The 22871-nt window shown below is 51.9% G+C and overlaps 2 protein-coding genes across 5 annotated transcripts in view; one reads left to right on the forward strand and one right to left on the reverse strand.

The window, feature by feature from the left end:
* POLG (DNA polymerase gamma, catalytic subunit) lies at positions 1 to 10873 on the forward strand. Its single transcript, XM_075100578.1, has 23 exons — positions 1 to 130; positions 455 to 1105; positions 1410 to 1605; positions 2058 to 2225; positions 2480 to 2626; positions 2873 to 2952; positions 3427 to 3609; positions 3741 to 3904; positions 4119 to 4242; positions 4313 to 4537; positions 4678 to 4798; positions 4986 to 5057; positions 5176 to 5298; positions 5555 to 5715; positions 5828 to 5881; positions 5979 to 6096; positions 6552 to 6687; positions 6785 to 7031; positions 7125 to 7247; positions 7554 to 7725; positions 7989 to 8197; positions 9293 to 9453; positions 10030 to 10873. Exons 2-23 carry the CDS (start codon positions 513 to 515, stop codon positions 10089 to 10091), a joined length of 3639 nt encoding a protein of 1212 aa, XP_074956679.1. The 5' UTR covers positions 1 to 130; positions 455 to 512; the 3' UTR covers positions 10092 to 10873.
* Positions 9700 to 22871, reverse strand: part of FANCI (FA complementation group I) — a 27964-nt gene continuing 14792 nt past the window's right edge. For 2 of the 4 annotated variants that reach the window (XM_075100575.1, XM_075100577.1), the window contains 19 exons: positions 22645 to 22746; positions 21630 to 21818; positions 21414 to 21535; positions 20850 to 21014; positions 20134 to 20313; positions 18681 to 18844; positions 18194 to 18270; positions 17628 to 17744; positions 16827 to 16878; positions 16095 to 16222; positions 15893 to 15961; positions 15677 to 15764; positions 15189 to 15373; positions 14489 to 14545; positions 14350 to 14409; positions 13569 to 13655; positions 12080 to 12175; positions 11390 to 11515; positions 9700 to 10546 (listed from right to left, as the gene is read on the reverse strand). In XM_075100575.1, coding sequence (XP_074956676.1) covers positions 10481 to 10546; positions 11390 to 11515; positions 12080 to 12175; positions 13569 to 13655; positions 14350 to 14409; positions 14489 to 14545; positions 15189 to 15373; positions 15677 to 15764; positions 15893 to 15961; positions 16095 to 16222; positions 16827 to 16878; positions 17628 to 17744; positions 18194 to 18270; positions 18681 to 18844; positions 20134 to 20313; positions 20850 to 21014; positions 21414 to 21535; positions 21630 to 21818; positions 22645 to 22746 — 2130 coding nt within the window. In that variant the 3' untranslated portion in view covers positions 9700 to 10480. The remainder of the gene's footprint in view (positions 10547 to 11389; positions 11516 to 12079; positions 12176 to 13568; positions 13656 to 14349; positions 14410 to 14488; positions 14546 to 15188; positions 15374 to 15676; positions 15765 to 15892; positions 15962 to 16094; positions 16223 to 16826; positions 16879 to 17627; positions 17745 to 18193; positions 18271 to 18680; positions 18845 to 20133; positions 20314 to 20849; positions 21015 to 21413; positions 21536 to 21629; positions 21819 to 22644; positions 22747 to 22871) is intronic. The other 2 variants (XM_075100576.1, XR_012661725.1) reach the window with 2 other exon arrangements.

A 22871-nucleotide genomic window follows, 5' to 3' on the forward strand; every position in this document is an offset into this window, starting at 1 on the left:
ACGGGACGGGACGTCAGCGCGGCCGGAAGCTCCCGCGGGCGCCCCGGTTTGGGTCCGCCCTCCGGCCCAGGCCCGGGCGGCGCGCGCCGGGAGCCGCGGTGTGCGGCTGGCTAAGGGGGTGCACGGCGAGGTGAGGGGGTGCACGGCTGCCTAAGGGGGCACGTGCCGGCGAGCGGCGTGCAGGGCTGGGGGTGCACGCTGCGGGGGTCCATGCTCATGGGAGCTGTGCATGGCTGCGGGGGGGTGCATTCCTGCGGGGGGGTGTGTGTGTGTGCACAGCTGAGGGTGGGGTTGCACAGCTGCGGGGGGTGCAGCGCAGCCCGTCCTTCCCCGGCCGTGGGGTGCCGTGGGCGTCTCCGGCCGTGCGTGCCCGTAGCGGCGGTCAGGGCTGCCCCGCAGCGGGGCTGAGTGGGTGGTGCCGAGCTCGCCCCAAGCTGTTGCTCCCTCCCTGCAGCTCCGGCCGCTCGGGGAGAGCAGCCCGTGCTGGAGGTGCCTATGCAGAGGAGAGGGAGATGAGGTGCTTGCTCTGGAGGAGATCGGTGAGGGGCTGCACTGCAGCCCGCGGTGCCAAGACCCAGCGATGCACCTCCAGCTCCTCCACCAGCTGCCCGCTGCCGGAGGACCCGAGCCAGGAGCCTGCCAAGGGCCAGCGGCGCATGAACCCCCTCAACATCCAGATGCTGTCCAGGACCCTCCACGAGCAGATCTTCCGGGGGGCCCAGGTACACTACTCGGCAGCAGAGATCCAGAGGAGTGTGGAGCACCTGCAACGCCATGACCTGTGGGGCAAGGAGACTTCCACGCTCCCTGACGTGGACCTGCAGCTGCCCCGCATGTACGGGGACAATATTGACGAGCACTTTCGCCTCCTGGCACAGAAACAGAGCTTGCCTTACCTGGAGGCAGCCAACGAGCTGCTGCGGTGTGAGCTGCCCCCCATGCCTGCGCAGTGGGCATGGCAGTGTGGCTGGACCCACTATGGTCCCGATGGGCAAGTAGAAGCTGTCGACTTCCCCAAGGACCGGGCAGTGGTGTTGGACGTGGAGGTGTGCGTGGCTGATGGCCACTGCCCAACGCTGGCCGTGGCGGTCTCCCCGCATGCCTGGTGAGATGCCTGGTGGTGATGGGGTGTGGGGGGACAGCTTTGGGAAGGATGGGGGTGCTCCCAGGTGGAGCCTTTTCCTGCAAACCACTGCAGGCTTGTGGGGAAAACACAGCAAAGCCCTGAAGCGCAGCTCTGGGATGTGGGATGTATGTCCTGGTTAGCAAGCACAGCGCTCCTTGGGGTTGGCCGCCTCCCTCCCATGGATGGGATCCTGCTCAGCACCCCATGGCACAGCAGGTGCTTTTGGTCCCAGGAGCCCCTACTTTATTTTTTACAGCTGTGGGATGCCGTGTGTTGTCTGCAGGTACTCGTGGTGCAGCAAGCGGCTGCTGGAGCAGCGGTACTCCTGGTCCAGCCACCTCACCCTGGCTGACCTCATTCCCCTGGAGAGCCCAGCGGGCACCTGCTGTGCCGGAAAGCAGGACTGGCCAGAGAGAGTGGTTGTGGGGCACAATGTGGCTTTTGACCGTGCATTCATCAAGGAGCAGTACCTCATCCAGGTAATCCACAGTGCTGTTGCTTTGCACTGGCAGCTGTGGTTTTTTAACTGGATAGTCATTTGCGCTGGCTTTTCAGGGTTATTTTGCTAGGTGTCGTTCTGCACAGACACCACAGGGTTGTGGTTGCCTTGTCCTGCAGAACAGGTTGAGGTTGCATTGCTTTAGAGGGAGATATTCCTGCACCCCATAAGGTTGCTGGAGGCTGCAGGGTTACAGCTGGGGATGTGGCAGGAGCCTCTGAGCAGCTCACAGCCTGTGCTGGGCATGCTCTTGGCTCACAGAAGAGGGGTTCCGGGAGGCAAAGCTTTGCCTTGACAAAAGCAGCCTGAGCAGAGGACTTGGAGCTCTGTAGCACAGGGCAGTGCTTGCTGGCAGCTACAGGGCATTTGGGAGCACATTTCTCCTCCAGCACGTCCCAAAACACTTCTCCACTCTCCCCTGATGTGTCTCAGGGCTCCCGGGTGCGTTTCCTGGACACCATGAGCATGCACATGGCCATCTCAGGGCTAACGGGCTTCCAGCGCAGCCTCTGGATGGCTGCCAGGCACGGCAAGAGGAAGGGACTGCAGCAGGTCAAGGAACACATGAAGAAAACGCAGAGGAAAATGGAGGGGCCAGCTGTGAGTAAGGGAGCGGAGCTGCTGGCAGTGGCGTGGGTGGCAGGGGACCTTTTGCTCCTGTAGTGGGACCATCTGCTCCTGTACTGGCAGGGAGTAGGAGCTGTTGGAGCAGCCCTGCTGGGTGAAGCTCTCCCAGCACCTTCCAGTTGAGGTGGCCTCGGTTTAAAATAGAGGAGCGGCATTGTTTACCCCTCCTGATCACAGCCAATTCTTGTCCCACACTGTCTGACCCGCCGCCCCCACCGTGCTCGCAGGTCACTTCGTGGGACTGGGTGGATGTCAGCAGCATCAACAACCTGGTGGATGTGCACGCGCTGTACGTCGGGGGGGAGCCGCTGGAGAAGGAGGCGCGGGAGCTCTTTGTGAAAGGGACCATGGCCGACATCAGGAGTCACTTCCAGGTGCGGGTGGCGATCACAACATCCCAACGGGCAGCAGGAGCTGGAAATGGGAACGGGATGGGAGTGGCTGCTGGGGTTGTTTCCATTTTGCCACCCTTTCTTGCAAGGGCTTTGGGTGCATGTGGGACTGTGATGTCCCCCATCCTTGATGGGGTGATGCCTTGCCCTGTGCTGGCAGAGGGCTTTGCCTCTGCCACCTGCCTTGCCTGCGCTGCTTTGCCTGCACTCACCTGCCTCTGCCCCCAGGATCTGATGTCATACTGTGCCCGCGATGTCCAGGCGACCCATGAGGTGTTTCAGGAGCAGCTGCCGCTCTTCATGGAGAGGTGAGAGCTGCTGGTGGCCGAGGGGCTGTGGTCTTGGCCAGCAGTGGGGAGGATTGCGGTCCCTCTGGGGATGGGATGTGGCTTCTCTTGTCCTTGGGGTGGTGGCAGGAGGTTGGGGGGCCCTGAACTCCATTTCAGGAGGGACTTTATATTGCCCCTTCACATGTGAGAAGGAATAAATGGCAACACAGCGTGGCTGGTGGAGGCAAGCAGACTTAATGAGGCAGATTGGAGTGATACAGCTTTGGGGTTAGTGCACAGGGTTGCTTTTCGAGCAGTGATTTATGTGCAGGGCAGGCAGAAGATAAGGATTCCTTATGGGTTGAGGGGAAGCGCATTGAGGGCTGTGTGGGGCTGGGAAACTCTAGGTGAAGACGTGATACTGCAAGGCACGTTAATGTCCAGCATAGTCTGGTGCTTCCAGGGCTAATCCTCTCCAGCAGGCGTCTAATTCGTTGCTGCTTCGGGCTCTAGGTGCCCCCACCCTGTGACGTTTGCAGGGATGCTGGAGATGGGGGTGTCCTACCTGCCGGTCAATGGGAACTGGAAGAGGTACCTGGATGATGCTCAGGGCATCTATGAGGAGCTGCAGAAGGAGATGAAAAAGTCCCTGATGAACCTGGCCAACGATGCCTGCCAGCTGCTGCATGAGGACAGGTGCCTGTGGGCTGGGGGTGCTGGTCCTGCTGCTCACGGGACAGAGACCAGACAGCGGGTGGTCCATGGGGGCTGCAGGTGGGTGCTGGGGACAGGAGCAAAGCTGTGGTGTGAAAATGGTGTGTTGGCAGGTACAAGGATGACCCCTGGCTCTGGGATCTTGAGTGGGACATACAGGAGTTTAAGCAGAAGAAGAATCCGGGGAAGAAGAAGAAGAAGAAGGATCAGGATGGGAACAGCAAAGCCCCTGTGGAGGTGGTGGGCTCAGATGGGTCTGCACGGGAGTGGCAGGAAGGTGAGTGCAGGTGGTCCCTGGGGACGAGGGATGCTCGAGGGATGCCTTCCCACGGGTGCCCAGATGAAGGGATGTAGTTGTTTGGTGCCAGCAGGGTGAAGCATTGCTGGCCTGCCTCCCTATGCTGGGGCGAGTGTGGGGGGCTGGCTTGAGGTTCCCATCAGCGTGGCAGCATGGAGGGCTCTTTGCCAGCCAGTCCTCCTTGCCCCACCAGACCCTGGCCCCCCCAGTGAGGATGAGGACCTGAAAGCCCCCGTGAGCCGGGTCCGCCTGGAGCATCTGAAGGAGACGGTTGCGCTGCAACCCAAGAGGCTCCAGCACCTGCCGGGCCACCCAGGGTGAGTTGGGTACCCTGGGTGTCCCCTGGGGTTGCCCTGCCCTCTCTGAGCCACGCCTGCTGCTCTCTAGCTGGTACCGCAAGCTGTGCCCGCGCCTGGAGGAGGCAGGGTGGGTGCCAGGACCCAGCCTCATCAGCCTGCAGATGAGGGTGACCCCGAAGCTGATGCGCCTGGCCTGGGACGGCTTCCCACTCCATTACTCAGAGAAGCGCGGCTGGGGCTACCTGGTGCCAGGGCGGCAGGACAATTTGCCAGCAGGCGCCTCGGAGGTGGATGGCCCCCACTGCCCGCACAGGTGAGGGGGTTGTAGTGGGGTGCTGAGCTGGGGGCTGCCCCACAGAGGGGTTTGGGAGCTCCCTGGGACTCTGCCCAGGTGTTGCCCTGGAGCCTCAGTCCCCGTTGTGGGTGCGTGAACCCTGCCCTCTCTCCTGCCAGGGTGATCGAGTACCTGTACAGGCAGCACTGCCTGGAGAAAGGGAAGGAGCAGCCCCCAGGACTGGAGGCCGCCATGGAGGACGAACTGCTGGTGATGGATAGCAGCACAATGTGGGAGAAGGTGAAGGAAGGGATAGAGGGTCCCTCGGTGGGAGGGAGATGTGGGGCTGGGCTTATTCCCCACGTGTATGTGAAAACCACCCTGGTGTGTGGCTCTGGGGGCTGGAAGTAAGAAATTTCCTTTAAGTGTTAAATCACTGGAGAAGTGGTGTTAGACCCAGCTGCCCTGCGGTCCCTCTGTGCTGCAGGTGGAAGAGCTGAGCCAGCTGGAGGAGGATGTGGAGGGGAAAATGGGCAGAGCAGACCAAAGCCTGGCACAGGTAAAAAGGGTTTCCTGTGGGATGGGATGGTGGATTTGTCCCTATTTCCTTGATTTTCCCCCTCTCGCTGTGCTGGGGCGGGGGCTCCTGGCATCACCTTGTGCATCACTGGTCGCAGGAGGAGATGGATGAGCTGTGCGAGCTGGCGGAGGCGAAGAGCCAACCCTCGTATCACCACGGCAACGGTCCCTATAATGACGTCAACATCCCGGGGTGCTGGTTCTTCAAGCTGCCCCACAAGGCAAGTTGGGTGCTCCTGGGGCTCTTCCTGGGGGCTTCCTGGTTACCCTGCGTCCCGGCTCCCTTGGTCATGCTGCACAGCTGGGTCACCTTGCCTGTCGTCCTGGTGCTGCAGCACTCCTGGGACCCCTGTGATCTTGCCCCATGGGATAGGGTGGTGGAAAGGCATCTTTCTAGCTAGGGCAGGAGGATGCACAGAGCTTTACTGATGTTGAGCTATGGCACGCTGAGCCCTGGTGCCTCTTTTGCTACTAAAGGACGGGAATGATAACAATGTGGGAAGCCCTTTTGCCAAGGATTTCCTTCCCCGGATGGAGGATGGCACCCTGCGGGCTGCTGTGGGCCGCACCCATGGGACCAGAGCCCTTGAGATTAACAAAATGATCTCGTTTTGGAGGAATGCTCACAAGCGCATCAGGTGAGCAGCTGCTTTCAGCTGAATCACAACAGGCCTGCGGGTGGGCGGAGGCTGTGTTGCAGCCAGGGGAGCTCGTGCAGATGTGGGGGCTCAGTGTCTGATGTCCCCCCAGTACCCAGATGGTGGTGTGGCTGAAGAAAGGGGAGCTGCCTCGTGTGGTGACCAGGTATGGGGAGGAATGGCCCCAGCTGGGACCGTGATCCTTTCTACGCTGCTCTGGGAGGGCTCTCGCAGGATGATGCTCACCCTCACCTCTGTCCCAGGCACCCTGACTATAACGAGGAGGATGATTATGGAGCCATCCTGCCGCAGGTGGTGACCGCAGGCACCATCACCCGCCGGGCGGTGGAGCCCACGTGGCTGACGGCCAGCAATGCCCGGGTATGGCCATGGTTGGGTCCTTGTTAGGGGTGTTCTGGGGCACCCTCTGTGTATTTTGGACTGGTGGGAGCAGCCTGGGTTGGAAATAGGAGTTGGGGCTGGATGCTGGGGTTTGAGGTGGCAGGGCTGGTGCTGGGGCCCTTCCCTTGCTGATGTGCGTTGACTTTGGGAGAGGGGAGGGAGTCAGCAGAGGTTCCTGAGCTTCAAAATTTGGTGAAAGGAGAAGAAAACACGAAGCATTGGTTTATTTTCTCCTCCAAGCTCCTCCTCTTCCATGTTGGAAGACCCTGGGGGAGTAACCAAGTAGGCAACGCCCCACGTGTATTAAACCTGGTTTTGACTTTCAGAGCAAAATTTAGCGATATGGGGAGCACTGTGCTGGCACGCGTGGCTGCGGGAGGGAGGCTGTTCCTGTGCTGCAGGGCTTGCTCTGAGCTGGGCATCGTGTCCCGCAGGCCGACCGGGTGGGCAGTGAGCTGAAAGCCATGGTCCAGGTGCCACCTGGCTACTCCTTGGTGGGCGCAGACGTGGATTCCCAGGAGCTCTGGATAGCTGCTGTCCTTGGCGAGGCGCACTTTGCTGGCATGCATGGTGAGCTGGGCCTGTGCCGCGGGGAATGGCCTCGCTGGGTGGTGGGGTGACCCTCCCAATCCCTTTTGGAGTCCAACCCTTGCTCCCCTACTGGCAGGCTGCACGGCCTTTGGCTGGATGACTCTGCAGGGGAAGAAGAGCAACGCAACAGACCTGCACAGCAAGACGGCTGCCACAGTGGGCATCAGCCGGGAACACGCCAAGGTCTTCAACTATGGGCGCATCTACGGGGCTGGGCAGCCCTTCGCTGAGCGGCTGCTGATGCAGTTCAACCATCGGCTGACGCAGCAGCAGGCACGTGAGAAGGCTCAGCAGATGTACGCAGTCACCAAGGGTGTCCGGAGGTGGGTGCTGCCTGGGGAGGTGGAGGGTGAGCAGGGACAGGGATGGGCGGTGGTGTCCCACGGGACACAGGCATGGGTCACTCTCCCCTCCAGGTTTCATCTCTCCGAGGAGGGGGAGTGGCTGGTGAGGGAGCTGGACCTGGCTGTGGACAGGGCAGAGGATGGATCAGTGTCAGCCCAGGATGTCCAGCGGCTCCAGAGAGAAGCCATGAAAAGGTGAGATGCTTCGACCCCACGCGGCTCTGGTGGCATCAGGGTGTGAGGTGGAGGGAGCTGCAGCCCCTCAGGCAGCAGGCAGAGAAGGGAGAGGGGGCTAGACGGTCCCGATTCTCCCTCCCTGCTGTCACAGGGCTGATCCGTTTGATCTGGGGGCTCCCAGTCTCTCCCAGTGAGCAGTTAGCAGCAGGAGGCTGCAGGGGCTCATTCGGCTGCCCCAAACTGGGAGGGAGCATTTGAGGCTCTCAAATGGGGCCTTGCAGCCTTGTCCCACGCTTCCAGCAACTCTCCCCTCTGCCCCGCCAGGTCTCGGAGGAGGAAGAAGTGGGATGTGGTGGAGCACCGAGTGTGGGATGGAGGCACTGAGTCAGAAATGTTCAACAAGCTGGAGAGCATTGCCTTATCCCCGTCCCCGCAGACCCCGGTGCTGGGCTGTCACATCAGCAGGGCCCTGGAGCCCGCCGTGGCCAAGGGGGAGGTAAGGATGTGGCGCTGTACTGCTGAGCTCTGGGCTTTGCTGCTCTTTGAAACAGTGACCCCAGCTTCAGCCCTTCTTCAGTGCTGGAGACCCAGGAGGCTCTTGGAGCCAAGTCACAAACCTATTGCTTCTTTATCTGCATGCCGTCAAGAAAACCCAACAACCCTGAACTTAACAGGCTTCTCCCAGGAACTGTCCTGTGTCAGGACCAGGCTTGGGACCTGGATGCTCCCCTAGCATCCATCTGTGTTTCCTTCCACCAGTTTCTGACCAGCAGAGTGAACTGGGTGGTGCAGAGCTCGGCCGTTGACTACCTCCACCTCATGCTGGTTGCCATGAAGTGGCTCTTCGAGGAGTTTGACATCAATGGGCGCTTCTGCATCAGTATCCACGATGAGGTGCGCTACCTGGTCCAGCAGCAGGATCGCTACCGGGCAGCCCTGGCCCTGCAGATCACCAACCTTCTCACGCGGTGAGATGTGATGGCAGTGGGGTCTCTTGGGAACACCCCTGGGGTGGGTTGGGATGGGGCAAGCCCAAGGGACTGGGGTGACAGCAAAGGGGTTAGCTTTACCCTCAGCAAGCCGACGCAGGGCAGCTTTCTTACGCTCAAGGGAAGTTGGCAGCAAGCACTGGGGTGTTGCTGTTCCTTCACGTGTGACTCGGGTGGCTATAGACGAAGCTGAGCTTCAGGGCTGCTCTGCAGGCAAGTGGGGGGATAGCATCAGCTTTTGGGTCCTGCAGATATGGGGCCAATCGTTCCACTGTAGTGTGGGATGCGAGCGTGTCGCCTCCTGCTCCCTTTAGGGCTGTGGCCACGGCATGGCAGCAGCCCTTGGGCTTGGTTGAGCAGCCAGGAGCATGAAATTGTCCCTGTCCCTCATCTCCCCCTGCCTTCAGGGGACAGTGAGGGGCATGGCTTGTTGTCTCTGCTGCAAGCACCAGCGCTGTTGCCCCTTCTGCAGCATGAGGTGTTCCTGCTGCCTCCCTTCCCTGGGCAAGGTTAAGCTCAGCCTGGAAAGCTCCTGGACCTCCAAGGGCTCCTTTCAATCCGGCTCTGGCATGGCCAGCTTTGCCAAGTCCCCTTCCTGGCGCTGTCGGATATTTGGTTATATGGGAGCCAGCCAAAGCTGAGCTGTTTCCTGCCGCGCTGAGGCAGGGATACAGCAAACAGCCACTCTGTGCCGGTGCGGCAGGCACAGCGGGGGCAGTCGCCCCGACGCTTGTGCCTTTGTGCCGGCTGCTGCGTGCAGAGCATCCTGCTGGGAAAATCCAGCGTCTGCTCTGCCTGGGAGGATTAGCCAGCAGCGAAGGGCTGAGCTCTTCCTTTCTTCCAAGGAGGCTCAGCGTACCATTCCTCTGTTCCTCCCACAACCACTTTGGCAACACTTGACCCTCCTGCTACCATGTACTTAAAAAGCACCTTCTCTTCCAGCCACTGAGTGACATGGGTGCAAAATAACCTGTTAGTGGTGGCTGGCCCATGTTTTGCGAAGCAGTGGCTGATGGAAGGCAGGTGTGACAAGGTGTGATGTGTGGCACGACCTGACCTCTCTTGTTCTTCCAGGTGCATGTTTGCCTACAAACTGGGCCTCCAGGACCTGCCGCAGTCAGTGGCTTTCTTCAGCGCCGTGGATGTTGACCAGTGCTTAAGGAAAGAGGTGACTATGGACTGTGTGACGCCATCAAATCCAACCGGGATGGCGAAGAAATATGGCATCCCTCAAGGTGAGTGGTGTCCGGGGGCTGTGCCCTCACTGTAGTCCCCCCTGCCCAGGCCTCCCCAGTTTAGGCAGAGCGAGTAGCCTGAGCAGCCATTCCCTGAGGGCTCCTCTGTCCAGCAGAGGCACCTCCCCAGCCCCCTGCTTCTGGCCCCAGCAGCTGCCCTGCAGGGCATCAGTCCCACTGAGGGCAGAGGGGTAGAGCGGGGCTGGCACCAGATTTGTTTTCTCAGTTGTTGAATACATCAGACACTTGACCCTTAAGTAACCTTTATTAGGATCGCATCAGGGTCAGCAAAAACATCACAACCATCCTGGACAGAGGAAGATATCACCTCTCTGCAGTCAGGAGCTGTACCCAGTAACGAGCCTCAACTCTGAGGCAGAACGGCTGGTGGTTCCGGCTTCCTGCTCTGCTGGTTGCTGCGTTCACACCACCACACAAAACACAAGTTGGAATAAATTTAGGGCTTCTTGTGCTACACACTGAACCAAAGCGAATCGTGACCGTCATTCTTTTGCATGACACAGTCTCTGCGTGTACTGCAGAATGCAGGGCGCTGATTGTCCTGTTCTCTTCCAGGAGAAGCACTGGATATCTATCAGCTAATTGAAATAACCAAAGGTTCTCTGGAGAAGAAATGATGACGCTAGAGTACCAGAACGACAACTGTCCGGAGAGCGTGCTAGATTCCGGCTGTCCTCTCAGGAGGAGATCTTTTGGCAGGGACTGATCCTGGTCACTCCGTTTGCTTTTCGCTCTAACAAGGGGATGTTCCTGGGGAAGATGATTTTGACAGCAGCACATTCAAATAGCAGAGGCACTTCCGAGGGCAGCAGCCAGCTGCAAAACCTGAGACAGTAGCCCGACTTGCTGCTGGCACACCCATGGGCACAAAGAAAGAAGTCATAAGTGTTTGGCAAGAGAAACAACAAACCATTGTCTCCATACACGTAGGTCTCCAAGGCAAAGGCAAGTCTGCCACGAACAGGAGCTGTGGGAGGAGGTGGCAGCAGCAGCAGCACCCCCAGCTTTATTTTTCTCGCCGTCTCTTCTTTTTGGGTTCCTGGTTCTCATCTGTCTGCTCTGCTGTGCTGCTCTGGAGAGGGGTGGGAGAGAATAACGGTACAGAGTCTGATTCTGTTTGTGTGACTAGTGTGAGGAATGTTTATCTAAAGCGAGAAACCAGATGTGCAGAACAGGATTTAGCTTTTTTCCTCCCTAACAAAATGACCTGAATCTAGGCCGCCTCTCACCCACTGAGACATTCCCCGTTCCCACCCCGCCCAAGTTCATGCTGGAGCTTAGACCACAGGTTATCGGTGGCACAGGACAGGGGCTGCTTGTGCTGGGTTTTGGCTTGTTGAAGCACTCAGGAAACTATGGACAGAAGCACCAATAAAAATCTGGACAATCAGCAGGTAAATTGCCTTTTTTTTTTTTTTTTTTTACCCAGCACAGGTTGCGCTACCTTCACCAGCATTATCTAGTAGAGGAGATGGGTCTGAGGGGAGTGATGCCTTGCAGAGTGTGCCGTGCTGGCTGTTGATCTACAAAAGTTAACCTGGATGCAAAATCACTTTGCATCATGCTGCAAAGGTTTGATCCTGGCCAGCCGGTAGGTCCTCAGAGGTAATGCTGATAGACCTCTCTGCTTGCTGAGGCAAAGAACAAGGCCTTAAGAGCAGTCTCACTTCCCTAAGACCACAGATAGACAATTGGTGCACAGAAATAAAGGTCACTCAGGGCAGGGGGCTGGAGCGTAGGGGATGGTAGCCAGGCTAACTGTTCACTCCTTTGTATCAGCTGAGTATTAAGGCGAGAGGTAACTCAGGGAAGACAGACGGTCCTAATTTCACATACACCTGCACAGCTCAGAAATACAGATGGCCTCAAAAGAAGGGGAAACATATCGGAAAAAAGCAGCTAAATGAGTTCTGACCTGGTCATCATCTGGCTCGTTTTCAGCATCCTCTGTGTTACGCTCCTGCAGCACACTGTCTAGCATGGATGCGTTGATGCGGAAGTCTCGGGAAGTGCTTAGCTTCATATATTGCATCAAGTTCACCTGCAGCAACCAAGGTGAAACAAGGGGGAGAGGACATGCCATTAGCGTCTTCCTTTAGTTTCCTACCCCGCCTAGTCCTTTGCACAGCTCTGGGACCGAGTCCATCACAATAATAAATCAGGACTGAAGCAAAAGGCAGCTGAAAAAGCACCTGCCCCCATGCAACCCAGTGGCCCATTTATCTTCCTAAAAGTCAAGTGATTACCAGGTACTCAGGTAGCACCTCATGATACATTTCTTTCCTACTTACGAAACAGACTGGGGGAGAGGGGTGAGGAAAGCTGGCATTAGGTGCGTGGGTTTCTGCTCGATCAGAAACCAAATGTTAGGTCACAGGTGGAGCTGCCATTGATACCTGCTGGTATCAGTGTGACAGCAGTTCAGTAGGGTTGGGCCAGGAGCTTGGGCAACAGCCCCAGAGAAAGAGGTGCAAGGTCCTTACACCTTCCTAATTTGAGCATTACTAGAGACTTTGAAAGGGAGACCAGCAATAGCTCTCCACCATGCCATTGAGACCACTGTTCCACTGAGTTCAGGTCATGGAAGAGTCCTGCTTTACATTACCTTTGATTTCTTGGAGAGATGGATAAGGAACTTCTCATATTGCTCTATTGCAAAAATCAGGTTTGGGATCGGCTTGGTCTCCCGAAGCACCTTAGCCTGAAATGCAGAGAGGAGCGTGATAGGTCAGATTTGGAAGTGAACCACAACACTGTGCATGACACAGAGACTGCTGTGTTCCCCGTTTAGCTAAGTGTCTTTAGTAGCCTTACTCTGTACCAGTGCTGCCCCAGCAACCCTCACCGGCTTTGTTACTGGTTTTAAGTTGACTCCCATGACAGTTCCGCAGCAAGGCTCTCCCATGTACTGTGTTGTACTCTGCCTGCAGTCCACATCCCTGATGTGCCTGACAACCATCAGAGCAAAGCTTCCTCTGCTCCAGCTCTGCAAAGGCCTCACAAGCTTAGGCCTTCCAGGCAATGAGTACATTGCTGTTTCACCACGTTTTTCCCCTATTTGTTTACTGCCACTGAAGTTTGCTCCCCATGGTGACAGGCAAACATTTCAGCCCATTTCCATACACTCGGGGAACAGCTAGGAAGATAATGCTTGTGGCTTTTAAACCCTAAACATCACAGGCATATCTGGGACAACTGATGAGACAGGAAATGCTGGCTGGGAGCACAGAGGATGTAAAAGACCAGGAACCTGCCAGCCTGCTCACTTGCTCCCAACCAAATCATCCAGTCATTCTCAACTGCCTTACTTTAGTGGAATCCAGTACTTAATTTTTAAACACACTACTGATAAAATTAAGAAACGCTTAAACAGAGCGCAGTACTGGTTCCAATAAATTAGCCCAGTTCTGTAATTTAACAGCTTACCCTAAATGATAAAATATCAGACAAGACAGACTATCCAGACTTGACCTTTGTTTCATGTCTGTGAGCTTTTAGGCTGCCTTTAGTGAAGGTGGCTTTTTTTGGTTGTTTTTTCATAGAGTCATAGATTCATTAAGGTTGGAAAAGACCTCTAGGATCATCAAGTCCAACCGTCAACTCAGCACTAGCATGTCTCCTAAACCATGCCCTGAAGCGCCACGTCTACACGTCTTAAATACCTCCAGGGATAGTGACTCCACCACCTCTCTGGGCAGCCTGTTCCAATGCCTGACCACTCTTTCAGTGAAGAAATGTCTTGTCCTGTCACTAGTAACTTGGGAGAAGAGACCAATATCCACCTTGCTACAACTTCCTTTCAGGTAGCTGTAGAGAGCGATAAGGTCTCCCCTCAGCCTCTTCTTCTCCAGACTAAACAACCCCAGTTCCCTCAACCTCTCCTTACAAGACTTGCTTTCCAGACCCTTCATCTGTTTGGGCTTTTTAGACTTTTCTCTGAAGTTAAGGTAGATTAAATTTGATTTTTACTTAAAAACCCAAATGACAATTTGTTATTGGTGATCTTTAAGAAGCCACCAGGTAACACAAGTCTTGAGGTATGATCCCAAGTTGAAATACAGCCCATGTTCTGATAGAGAGTGAATCAGTCTTACCATGACCGTGGAGACTGCCGCAGCTTCATCCTCTTTCTTCTTCTTTTTCTTCTCTTCTGCAAAGCTTAAGCTCTCACTGTGGATGTTCTGAAGGAGGATGCCAAAAGATGTGGCATTAGAGGGTAAGGAGGGAAGAAAGGCCAGAGAAGTCTCTGCTCTGGCCAGCTAACAGCATTACCAGCTAGATGACAGAAAGGCAGTGATACAAGAACAATGGAATGGGGGGTAATCTCAAAAAAAAGAAGGAAAGAAAACCTAATTTCATAATTAATACATTCAGAAATATGTATGAGCGAGAAGTCCCCAGGAGTGGTAGCTCTGCACACAGCTACACTTTCCCCAATATGCCACGTCTGTTGTACAATTCCTGTGGTCCTCACTCAAGCACCCAATTCCTCTCCAAGCAGCTAAATCCCATCTTTGGCACCCACATTACTTTACACTGTGATGACTGCATGTTGTTGACCTTTATTTGCCACTGTGGTTAACAGCAGTATTAATCTCATCCAAAAAAAGAAACCTGCACATGAACAGAGGGGAAAAAAACAGACAACTCCCCAAACACTCATCCTTCCCTGCTCAAGCAGAAATCAGCATGCTCGGTCCCAATTGTGCTGAAATTTCTTATACTACTATTTGGCATAGTAGAGCTTGAACTATAAGAAACTCAAGTCATGTCAAGAAGATAAATAATCCCCAATGGTGCCCATGTATGGCAGCTGATACACCACTCAGCATCAGATAGACTGACTGGGATTTTGGCAGTTAATTTAGGCCTTACCTGTACGTAAGTAATGAATGAGTAACACTGTGGGGTCAAATGAGAACCCGAGAGCTTCACCTGCAAAGCAGCAGAGAGGTTGGTGTTACTCCTAAGTCAAGGCAACAAGCATTTCCTCCAGCAATTCGCTCACACTCACCAACTTTTCTAGCCTTCCTGGGATTGTATTTGAGGTGCTGCGGCAAGCTTGGATATACTGCAAGGAAAACATGAGAGAGTTTCTTCTAGGTATGCTGTTCCCATCCTGCAACCTATACTTCCAGGCAGGACTCAAAGCAGTTCATCCAATGGCACAGTGGGGAGGGCAGGATTTGCAAGAACTTTCCTCCCCTGTGGCTTGCTATATGCCAAATGCCATGTCTGCATTACAGAGCTGTGAGAGAGCTCTGGGGTATTCACCACCCTGTCCCAAACTAGCTCCACTGGCCAGTTTCCACAGCCCAGTTCCCCCAGGTCTGATGCTTCCAGCCTTAGATGGCTATGAGTGCCAAGGGCAGGAACACCGCTAGTGAGAACACTGCTAGTGCTGCTCACGGTGGCACACAGCTGTGTACAGGGGAACCTACAAGGTGCGCTGGAAAGAGACGCTCCAAGCCACACAGCCAAATTCAGCTGGAGTGCAGCTTTCCTTTATCTCCACTGGTACAACTATCACTGCTTAGAAAGGCCATGAAATTGAGGGCATAAAAGCCAACAGAATAAGAACTCAACTCTTACAGAGGATCAACAGTCCGGTCCTGAGCATAGCTGCTGCCAGGGGTCACTGTGAGCTTGCTGTAGCAGATGGGGAAAAAGTTTTTAGATCCTAACCAGCCCACTGTCAGCAGAGCAGCACTCACATGTTTGATGAGGGAAGTGAGAATTGCATATGTCTTGCTGAGGCTTCTCAGCAGCGTGTCCACACAGCTCCCTGCAGGGAGTGCTGTCTGTACCAGCTCATGATAAACTGTCAGCAGAGTTCCCAGCTGCAGAATTACACCTTTTTCCAGAGCCTGGGTTTGATATGATGCCTGAGAAGAGTCTTCTAGAATAAAGAGATGGATACCTGGTGAACGTGTGTCTAATGAAGCCAATTATGCAGGTGGGAGGCACGAAAGACTACCTTTGTGTCTGGTGCACAAAGCACCAGTATGGCACAGGGAAAATAATCCTGGCCAGGAATTTTGTGAGAACACTCTATCTTACATTGTTCATGTGGACCCAGCGCAAGGGAGAGTTTAACCTGCCCTCAGATGTTGCTACCTCAAAATCCCCAAGTACCTTTCTACTCTCTCTCTTCACCTGTTTTTGACAAAGGTGTAACAGTAAGAAGCGGAATGCTTATTACCTGATGTGTCTGATCCCAGACTGGCGAGTTTCTTGATAAGCCAATCCACCTCTTCAAGGACTTTATCTGCCTGACCCAGAACCAGCAGCTAAAACAGAAACACCAATAACAAAACAGGTTCTTGGAGGAGTTTGACACAACAGGAATCTATAAGCCACTTGTAGCAGAGTAACCCTGGACACTACAGGTTGTTCCACACACACTATTTTGACTCACACAGACAGTAGGGGCTGCAGTCTTGGCATTCACTATGGCAAAATGGGACCGACTCTCCACTTCCACATCCTGGTCGGAGGAGAGAAAACAAATTCTGGTGAATAAAACTTCAGCTGCTGTCACATAGTTTGCACCAGAGATGCACTCAATTCTGCCCTGACAGCATGAAGTGATGAAGAGTTAAACTGCTTCTGCATCATACCTGATCTATGTCTCCCAGGCAAGCGTGGATGTCTTGAGCAAGTTCACGCAGCAGACTGACAGGACTCTTGTACAGAACATGGACACTGAAGAGCAGAGACAGCAAACCTTTGCAGCAAGCGATATCCTCTGTGGGGAAGGGAAAAGAAAACACATTACTAGGTGCAGAGCTTCACTAGCTATTTAGGAATACCAGACATCCAGTAAGGGAAAGTCTCAGATTCAGTATGGATTTAACACTCTGCATTCCCAGAAATGATACACAGTAGGTAAAAATCCTATCAAAATACCACTGTTACAAAACAAGAGTTTACAACATTGGGCATCACATAGACGTCACATATAATACTGTGAGGGTAAGTACGGCACACTGGAGCCCTCAGCTCATAGGAAAATGATGACCAGAAGCACTGAGGAAGCACAATACAAACTCTGGCTGTTTCCTTCCAGAGTATAAAACCTGTTTTGAGCAACAAATCTGCTAAAAACCAAGGGAGATAATCCAAGTAAGCGGCTTCTTTTTCTTCAGCAATGCTAATATTTAGAGAGACAGAGTTTCTTCCCTGATACTTGTGCTAATAACCACAATGTCATGGCAATCTGCCACAGAACGGGACCTGAATGTATCTGTAACAAAGAGGCAATAACAGGACAGACAACAGCAGAGTATCTAAGGGTCTAATACCAGACCTGACTGCATCACACTTAAACATGCTCCCCAAAGCTTACTTACCAAGAGGATTTTCTTTGCAAATTTTGACTGTCCAAGTCAGGAATTGGAGGAACTGCATAAGGGGAGAAAAGATATAGTTTTGAAACAGAATTCAAAGCAAAAAATTAATAAACATTTAAAAAAACAAACAAACAAACAAACAAACAAACAGCAAAGGGAGACTAGCACAGTCCCCTTCTGGCAGAAAGGTACCCAGCCGTACTCTGTGAACCTCCACAAGAGACACTTAACTGACTAACAAGTGAAAAGCTTAGATCCAGGACAGTGGAATGGATGTACTTTCCCTTGGACAGAGCAACAACTCCATTTAATTTAAAGTAAATGATGACTCCAGACTTCTGGCACGCTTGGAGTGCAGGCCCTAGCTTGTAAAAATGGGGCACCTCTAGTCCACTTTAGAAAATGTCTCCTTGCGTGGAAGGGATTAGGCACTGAGCCAGATCATATTGATCATAAGTCTGCTGGCCTTTTTTGGCTCTATCCCCATGTGGAAGCCATCCCACATCTAGGCTGTCAGGAGTCCCTGCTCAGGTGAACAAATCATTCAGACTCCAGGTGCCCAAAGGCAAGATCAGAATGTGCAGTGGTGGGGTGGGAAGGCAACTTGTTCTTAACTGTACCTGACAGAAGCGTGCTTGATAATGTAACAAAACTGACAGTTTGACATGGTGTGGTCTGCAGCAGAAGGCAGAACACGCACACGTGTCAAAGCCCTCAGATGTCAACCCAGTCTGATAATCATCTTCCCACACCTATGGCTACCACACACATCCCTGTCACCCTACGAAGGTTGTGAAGTACCTGCTGAGAGCCTGGATCCAGGAGTTTGGACAAAGTGGAGAGAACTGTGATGAGTGACTGCGTTTCCTTGGAGTTGAAGTCATCTTCAGCACTGCTGAACTGGTTCACCAGGGACCTCTGATCATGGGAAGGAAAGAGTGTGCATGCTTGTTGCAGGGACGTTTTAAGAAGCAAATAACCAGAAGTTGCAGCAGATAAACGAATCAGCAACAAGAAGAATGACAAAGGATAAAAGAAGAGGACTCTTGTAAAGAGCGAGTGCTGGTTTTTGTTCTGAGTGCTTAGATAGAGGCCCACATACAATTCAGTGTGACTTTTACAATACTCAGATAAGTTTATGCTGCACTGAAGGACCTTACAGCTCTGTAAATACATGTGCACTTCCATCCAGCTCCGCACAACACCCTGAAGAAGCTTTCCTTATGGATCAGAAACTTTTCTGAGCTGACAGTGAATCAGTGTCACAGTGGCTATCGCATACTCTGGTCAAGTAACAGAGAGCTAGCAGGGTTTTCTGCCAGAATTACCACTGCTTTGGAACACTTGCAGCACACAGTGGTACTTACCTGAAACTGTCGGATCTGGAAGGCAGCTTTCTCTGTGACATTAATATCCGTTTCTTCTGCGTCACCATCAGTAATATCTGGCAGAGAGAGGTGCAGAAAAAAGGTAAATGCCAAGAGCAGAATACAGGATTTATTTCCAAAAGTGGGAAAGACTGCAACTGCTCACAGCTAGAGAAGGAATACAGACTGCAAAACCATGGTGAGAACAAAAATGTGTTAAAGGCAGACTTCAAATAGACGAATGCTATATCAGACCCCAACTATCCTCTGCTGACAGACGGAGAGCTCTATAAAAGCAGGTAAAGGTTTCTCTGGAACTTGCCTCTGGCATGAAAATCAATGCTACTAAGCCCACCTTGCTACTGAGATACACAGACCAGACCCCTCTCTCTACTTATGGATAAAGGGCAGTGGGTCCTTAACTGCCCACACATGGGCTGGAACACAAAGCCTGGAAATCAGAGCAGGATTGTACCATGTGCCTTACCCAGGGCTTGCAGAAACTGGGGTATCCTGGCAGTGTACAGCTGCTGCACCGTGTTGAAGATCCGCAGCAAACCTTCCAAGCAAAGAAGTGAAATGCTTTTGCCTTTCTTCTTCCCTGACTCTTCAATGACAGTGGGAATTGAAGTGTACCTCCAAAGCAGAACCCTAGGGGATGGGAGATGAGTTAACATCACATGCTCCAGTAAAGCTAGCTGCACAGCGCAAGAACTAGAACAGGGCTAATCAGAGATTCTGCTCTTAGGATCGTATTTTTAATATAACTACATTGGAAAGTCTTTTTCCTATAGGAAAGTGGAGGGAGAAGGGATCCATTTTTAAGACGACCTTGTTTCAATGTCAGCAAAACAGCTACTGCATTCTTCCTGCACAGCTAAATAATTTAATTCTTTCCAGGTGCCAAGGGACCTTCCAGTCCCATTTCTTTTCCTTCTGTCTCAGACTACCCAAACACTGACCACTGGTGTCAAATCTGTTAGTGACAAAAAGAGCTTTTCTCTTGGCACTTTGAACCTGTGAAACGCCAGATACCTCTGTAGGGCTCTATATAAATAAAATCAGAAAGGTAAAGGCAGGCAAAGCGAAGTGAAAAGCTTTGAGGAAAGCAAAATTGTTTGGCCCAAAGGAAACATTTCTATTTGTAGGCAAACATCTTTTTCCTGCTCCTCTAAGCCCACTTCTTCCCTTTCTTGTCCCTCTCCTTTCTTCTCATTAGTTCTGTTGCCTGCACAGATGATCTTATTCTATTTCAATGTCCAATCACACAAAACATGTAGCTCACATGTATTCCTAATGACTGCAACAAAAATAGCCTCTATTATTTGGGGTGAGACACAAACCAGGCATTATTCATGGCAGGGGTAATTTGCATTTTGTGCTCTCTGCTGACTGGGATCTGAAAAGACCCCATGCAGATATGGCCTAGATCCCAAAGAAGTTTAGATGCTTAACATTCTTGGATTTCCAAAGGATTAGATGCACGAATGTCTTCAAGCATCTTGCAAAAGTCCTAAACAAATGTTTTCTAAAGCTTGTGTTCCTCTTACCTCTGTTTCATACTGTAGCTAGAAGGGAATTTTAACATCATTGCATCCCAGAGGCCTCAAGAATCCAGCCTGTAACCATGCTACCTCCTCTGTGACAATGAGTGATGAGCCAAAAGTCAGAAAGGGGCTGAAAATGAGAGTTTGATGGTATTTGGTTCTGCCAGGCCAAGTACCATTATTAAAGCTGTATCACTCAGTCTGGCACAGAAACTGTAGTGCCTCCATTTGATTTCTCAGGAGCAAAGGCAATGATCTCAACCCAGTAATAATAACTGTTTGAAACAGTTATAGTCTGCATTCTTCTTTCAAAACCCTACCTGAGAATCAAAAATCCCCCAAATGCTTTGCTGTTTTTTAGGGCTCATATCTTCACGTGCCACAGTGACTCACCGTGTGATTTTGCAGAGGTTCTGAAACATCTTCTCAGGATTTTGTCCATCTGGTCCATCAGTTTGTCCTGTCTCCTCCAGCTGCTGCACCTTCTGCAGAGCTACACTGACAGCGTAGCGCAGGAACTCTGTGCTGGAGCGCAGAACTGCTAGGCTCTCCTCATGGCTTTGGGCATTGTCCCTGAAGAAAGAGAGCACTGTCAGAGAATTGAGGATGCACTGGAAAAGCATGCAGATGGCCTACAAGATCTGAAATCTCAATATGCACTTACAAATAAAATCACTAGCTGAATTTGGGGTGGCAAAGACCCTTTGTTTTGGTGGCTTATAGTGAACACTTGGAGAATAGAGTTCCACCAGCCTTTCCAAACACACTAACAGACATGATTTAAATTGATGTCTGGCTCTGTTCCATAGAGGACTGGAGCTCAAACACTGGAGTTTGTTGTCTGGGGAATGGCCCAGGACTGGAAGAGCGGAGACCCTCTGAGGTCTCGTAAGTCATAAGCAAGGCCCAGGAATGCTCATTTCAATACCAGGAGTTGCACAGCTGTGGTTCCTGCCTGAACTATGATGCTCGCCAGACAACAAGTGCTGTTACCACACATGCTTTGTACAGAAATGAAAATGCCTGTCTTGTGTATGCAGTGCACAAAACTGAGCATGCAGACACCACAAAAACAGCTTAAAGCTTCTCCAGATATGACAGCTTCTCACCTGAACAGAGCTGTGAGCAGAGTAGATACAAAACCCATGGACAGGAAGCTCCGTGCAGTTTTGTTGCCCAATGTAGATTTGTTCTTTCCAGCTTTCTCCTTCAGGATTTCAGAGAGTTTGTTGTAACATGTAAACAAGCCTAGGACATCCTCAAACTTGTTCTTACTGCAATAAAGTAGTAGAAAGCATTAATGGAGAAAATCTAGTTTCCCATTTGGAGCTTCAGTTGCCAAATTACAAAATGACACTTTCTATATGATAAAACCAGGACATATGACAACTCCCCACCTCCCTAGCAGTGTATACCTCCTCCATTCCTCCTTGACCTGCTCTTCTACAAAATGTCATATCCCATCTCCCACAACACAAGATATTCAAAAAGGAAGACACTCCTCAAGGTTCTGTGAACATCTGTGCCACGAGGCACACACACTCAGAAAGCATCATTCTGATTCTGTACTGGCACTATTATCCTGTGCTTGCAATGAGTCTATGTCCTGTACTCCGAAGAGCTAGGCACAGCATAGCACATCTAGTGCTGGAGGGTAAGAGTTGATGTTTTACCTGAAATTCCCTATGTTGAAATTGTACTCAATCAGGACCTCACAAATTCCCATCACCTGAATGGCATAGATGTTATTCTTGACACCAACACCAGAAGACAGAGAAAAATCTGCTGATTTATCCTAAGAGGTAAAGGAAAAAAGTGAAAAATCTTTTCAAAACCTGACAAGAACTCAGCGTCTTCTCCCACTGAGTCAAACTGAAAATCTGATTTACCAGTTCAAAGTCTTCCAACTCGCTCTTGATCATGCGTCGTGTGACAGATTCTAGCATTTCTTCAAAGTTTTGCTCAAAACCCACATCCTCCTCCTCCTCTTCTTCATCGTCATCTTCAGCTCCCTGGCATAGACGCACAGTGCTCTTATACCAGGCGAGACAGTGTTGGATACAGCAGAGCAGATGTGCCTGAAGGAAGCAGCCAAAGTCACACTCAGCCTTCTAGTCGGAGGTCATGGACATAAGTGACACAGGCCAGGCCAGGCTATTATTGTTAGATGCAAAGAGCCATAGCTGCCTTCAGAGGTTCATGTGAGTCTCAAAACTATACCTCATTCCCAGAATAAGGGGTTCTGTAATCCTACACAAAGCTACCCAGTTCCAGCTTCAGAGTGTTGCCTGCCTGAGCTGGCCTATACAGGATGTAAAGACTTAACTCCCACAGCTCCCTCAACCCAGCTACCTGAACTGCTAAAGGAAGTGGAAAGGGAATTTCCAAAAAGACTCTCATGCTAGCTGAGGTGTCTGCTCCCTTCCTGGGTGCGCTACTACAGCACAGCATGGGAACCTCCTTAAGGGAAAACAGAATGATTAATTTGAATTTGTTCCCTTGGAAATCCAGTGAATCATTGAGGTCTCATCTCCAACAGTTTCAAAGCAGCAAAACCAAAGGGCAGATTCTTCCCCCTGCTACACACAGACTGCAAGACTATTTTATGTGGAATTAAGTTGAAGGAGGGGAAAAAAAAACCAAACAGGGTGAGCTCAATAGAGGATAACAGAACTAAGCTGTTCCTAGAGCATTTTTCACACAGGTCCCCAAACCACTTTGCTAGGGAGCTCTAATAGATAGCCTGAGGCAGGGCTGAGATGCCCAGCTCTATTGTCATTAAAAGAATTGCTCCAGGCTAGAAGAGGCTGAAGAAACACAAGGTATTCAGCTCATGTATCAGCACAACTAAAATGCTAAGGAACAGGCATGCTTGCAGCTGTGGCCAGCCAGTATAGCTCTTACCAGTGGTTCCTGCAGAAAGATTTGTTCTCCTTGAGCCATAATACATCCTTCAAGTTTCAGTGGAGGCAGGAGGTCTGGCTGGGGCAAGTAATATTGCTTTATCTGTCATAGAAAACAAGAAATAAAAATAACCAGCTACTTGGTAACTGAGCCTCTTAGGTTGTTTGAAAACAGAATACGATAATCTTTGTACTCCATTCTACAAGGCGAAAACTAGCATAGGATAA

This window comes from Phalacrocorax aristotelis, chromosome 7 (genome assembly GCF_949628215.1).
Source record: "Phalacrocorax aristotelis chromosome 7, bGulAri2.1, whole genome shotgun sequence".
Taxonomy (NCBI): Eukaryota; Metazoa; Chordata; class Aves; order Suliformes; family Phalacrocoracidae; genus Phalacrocorax; species Phalacrocorax aristotelis.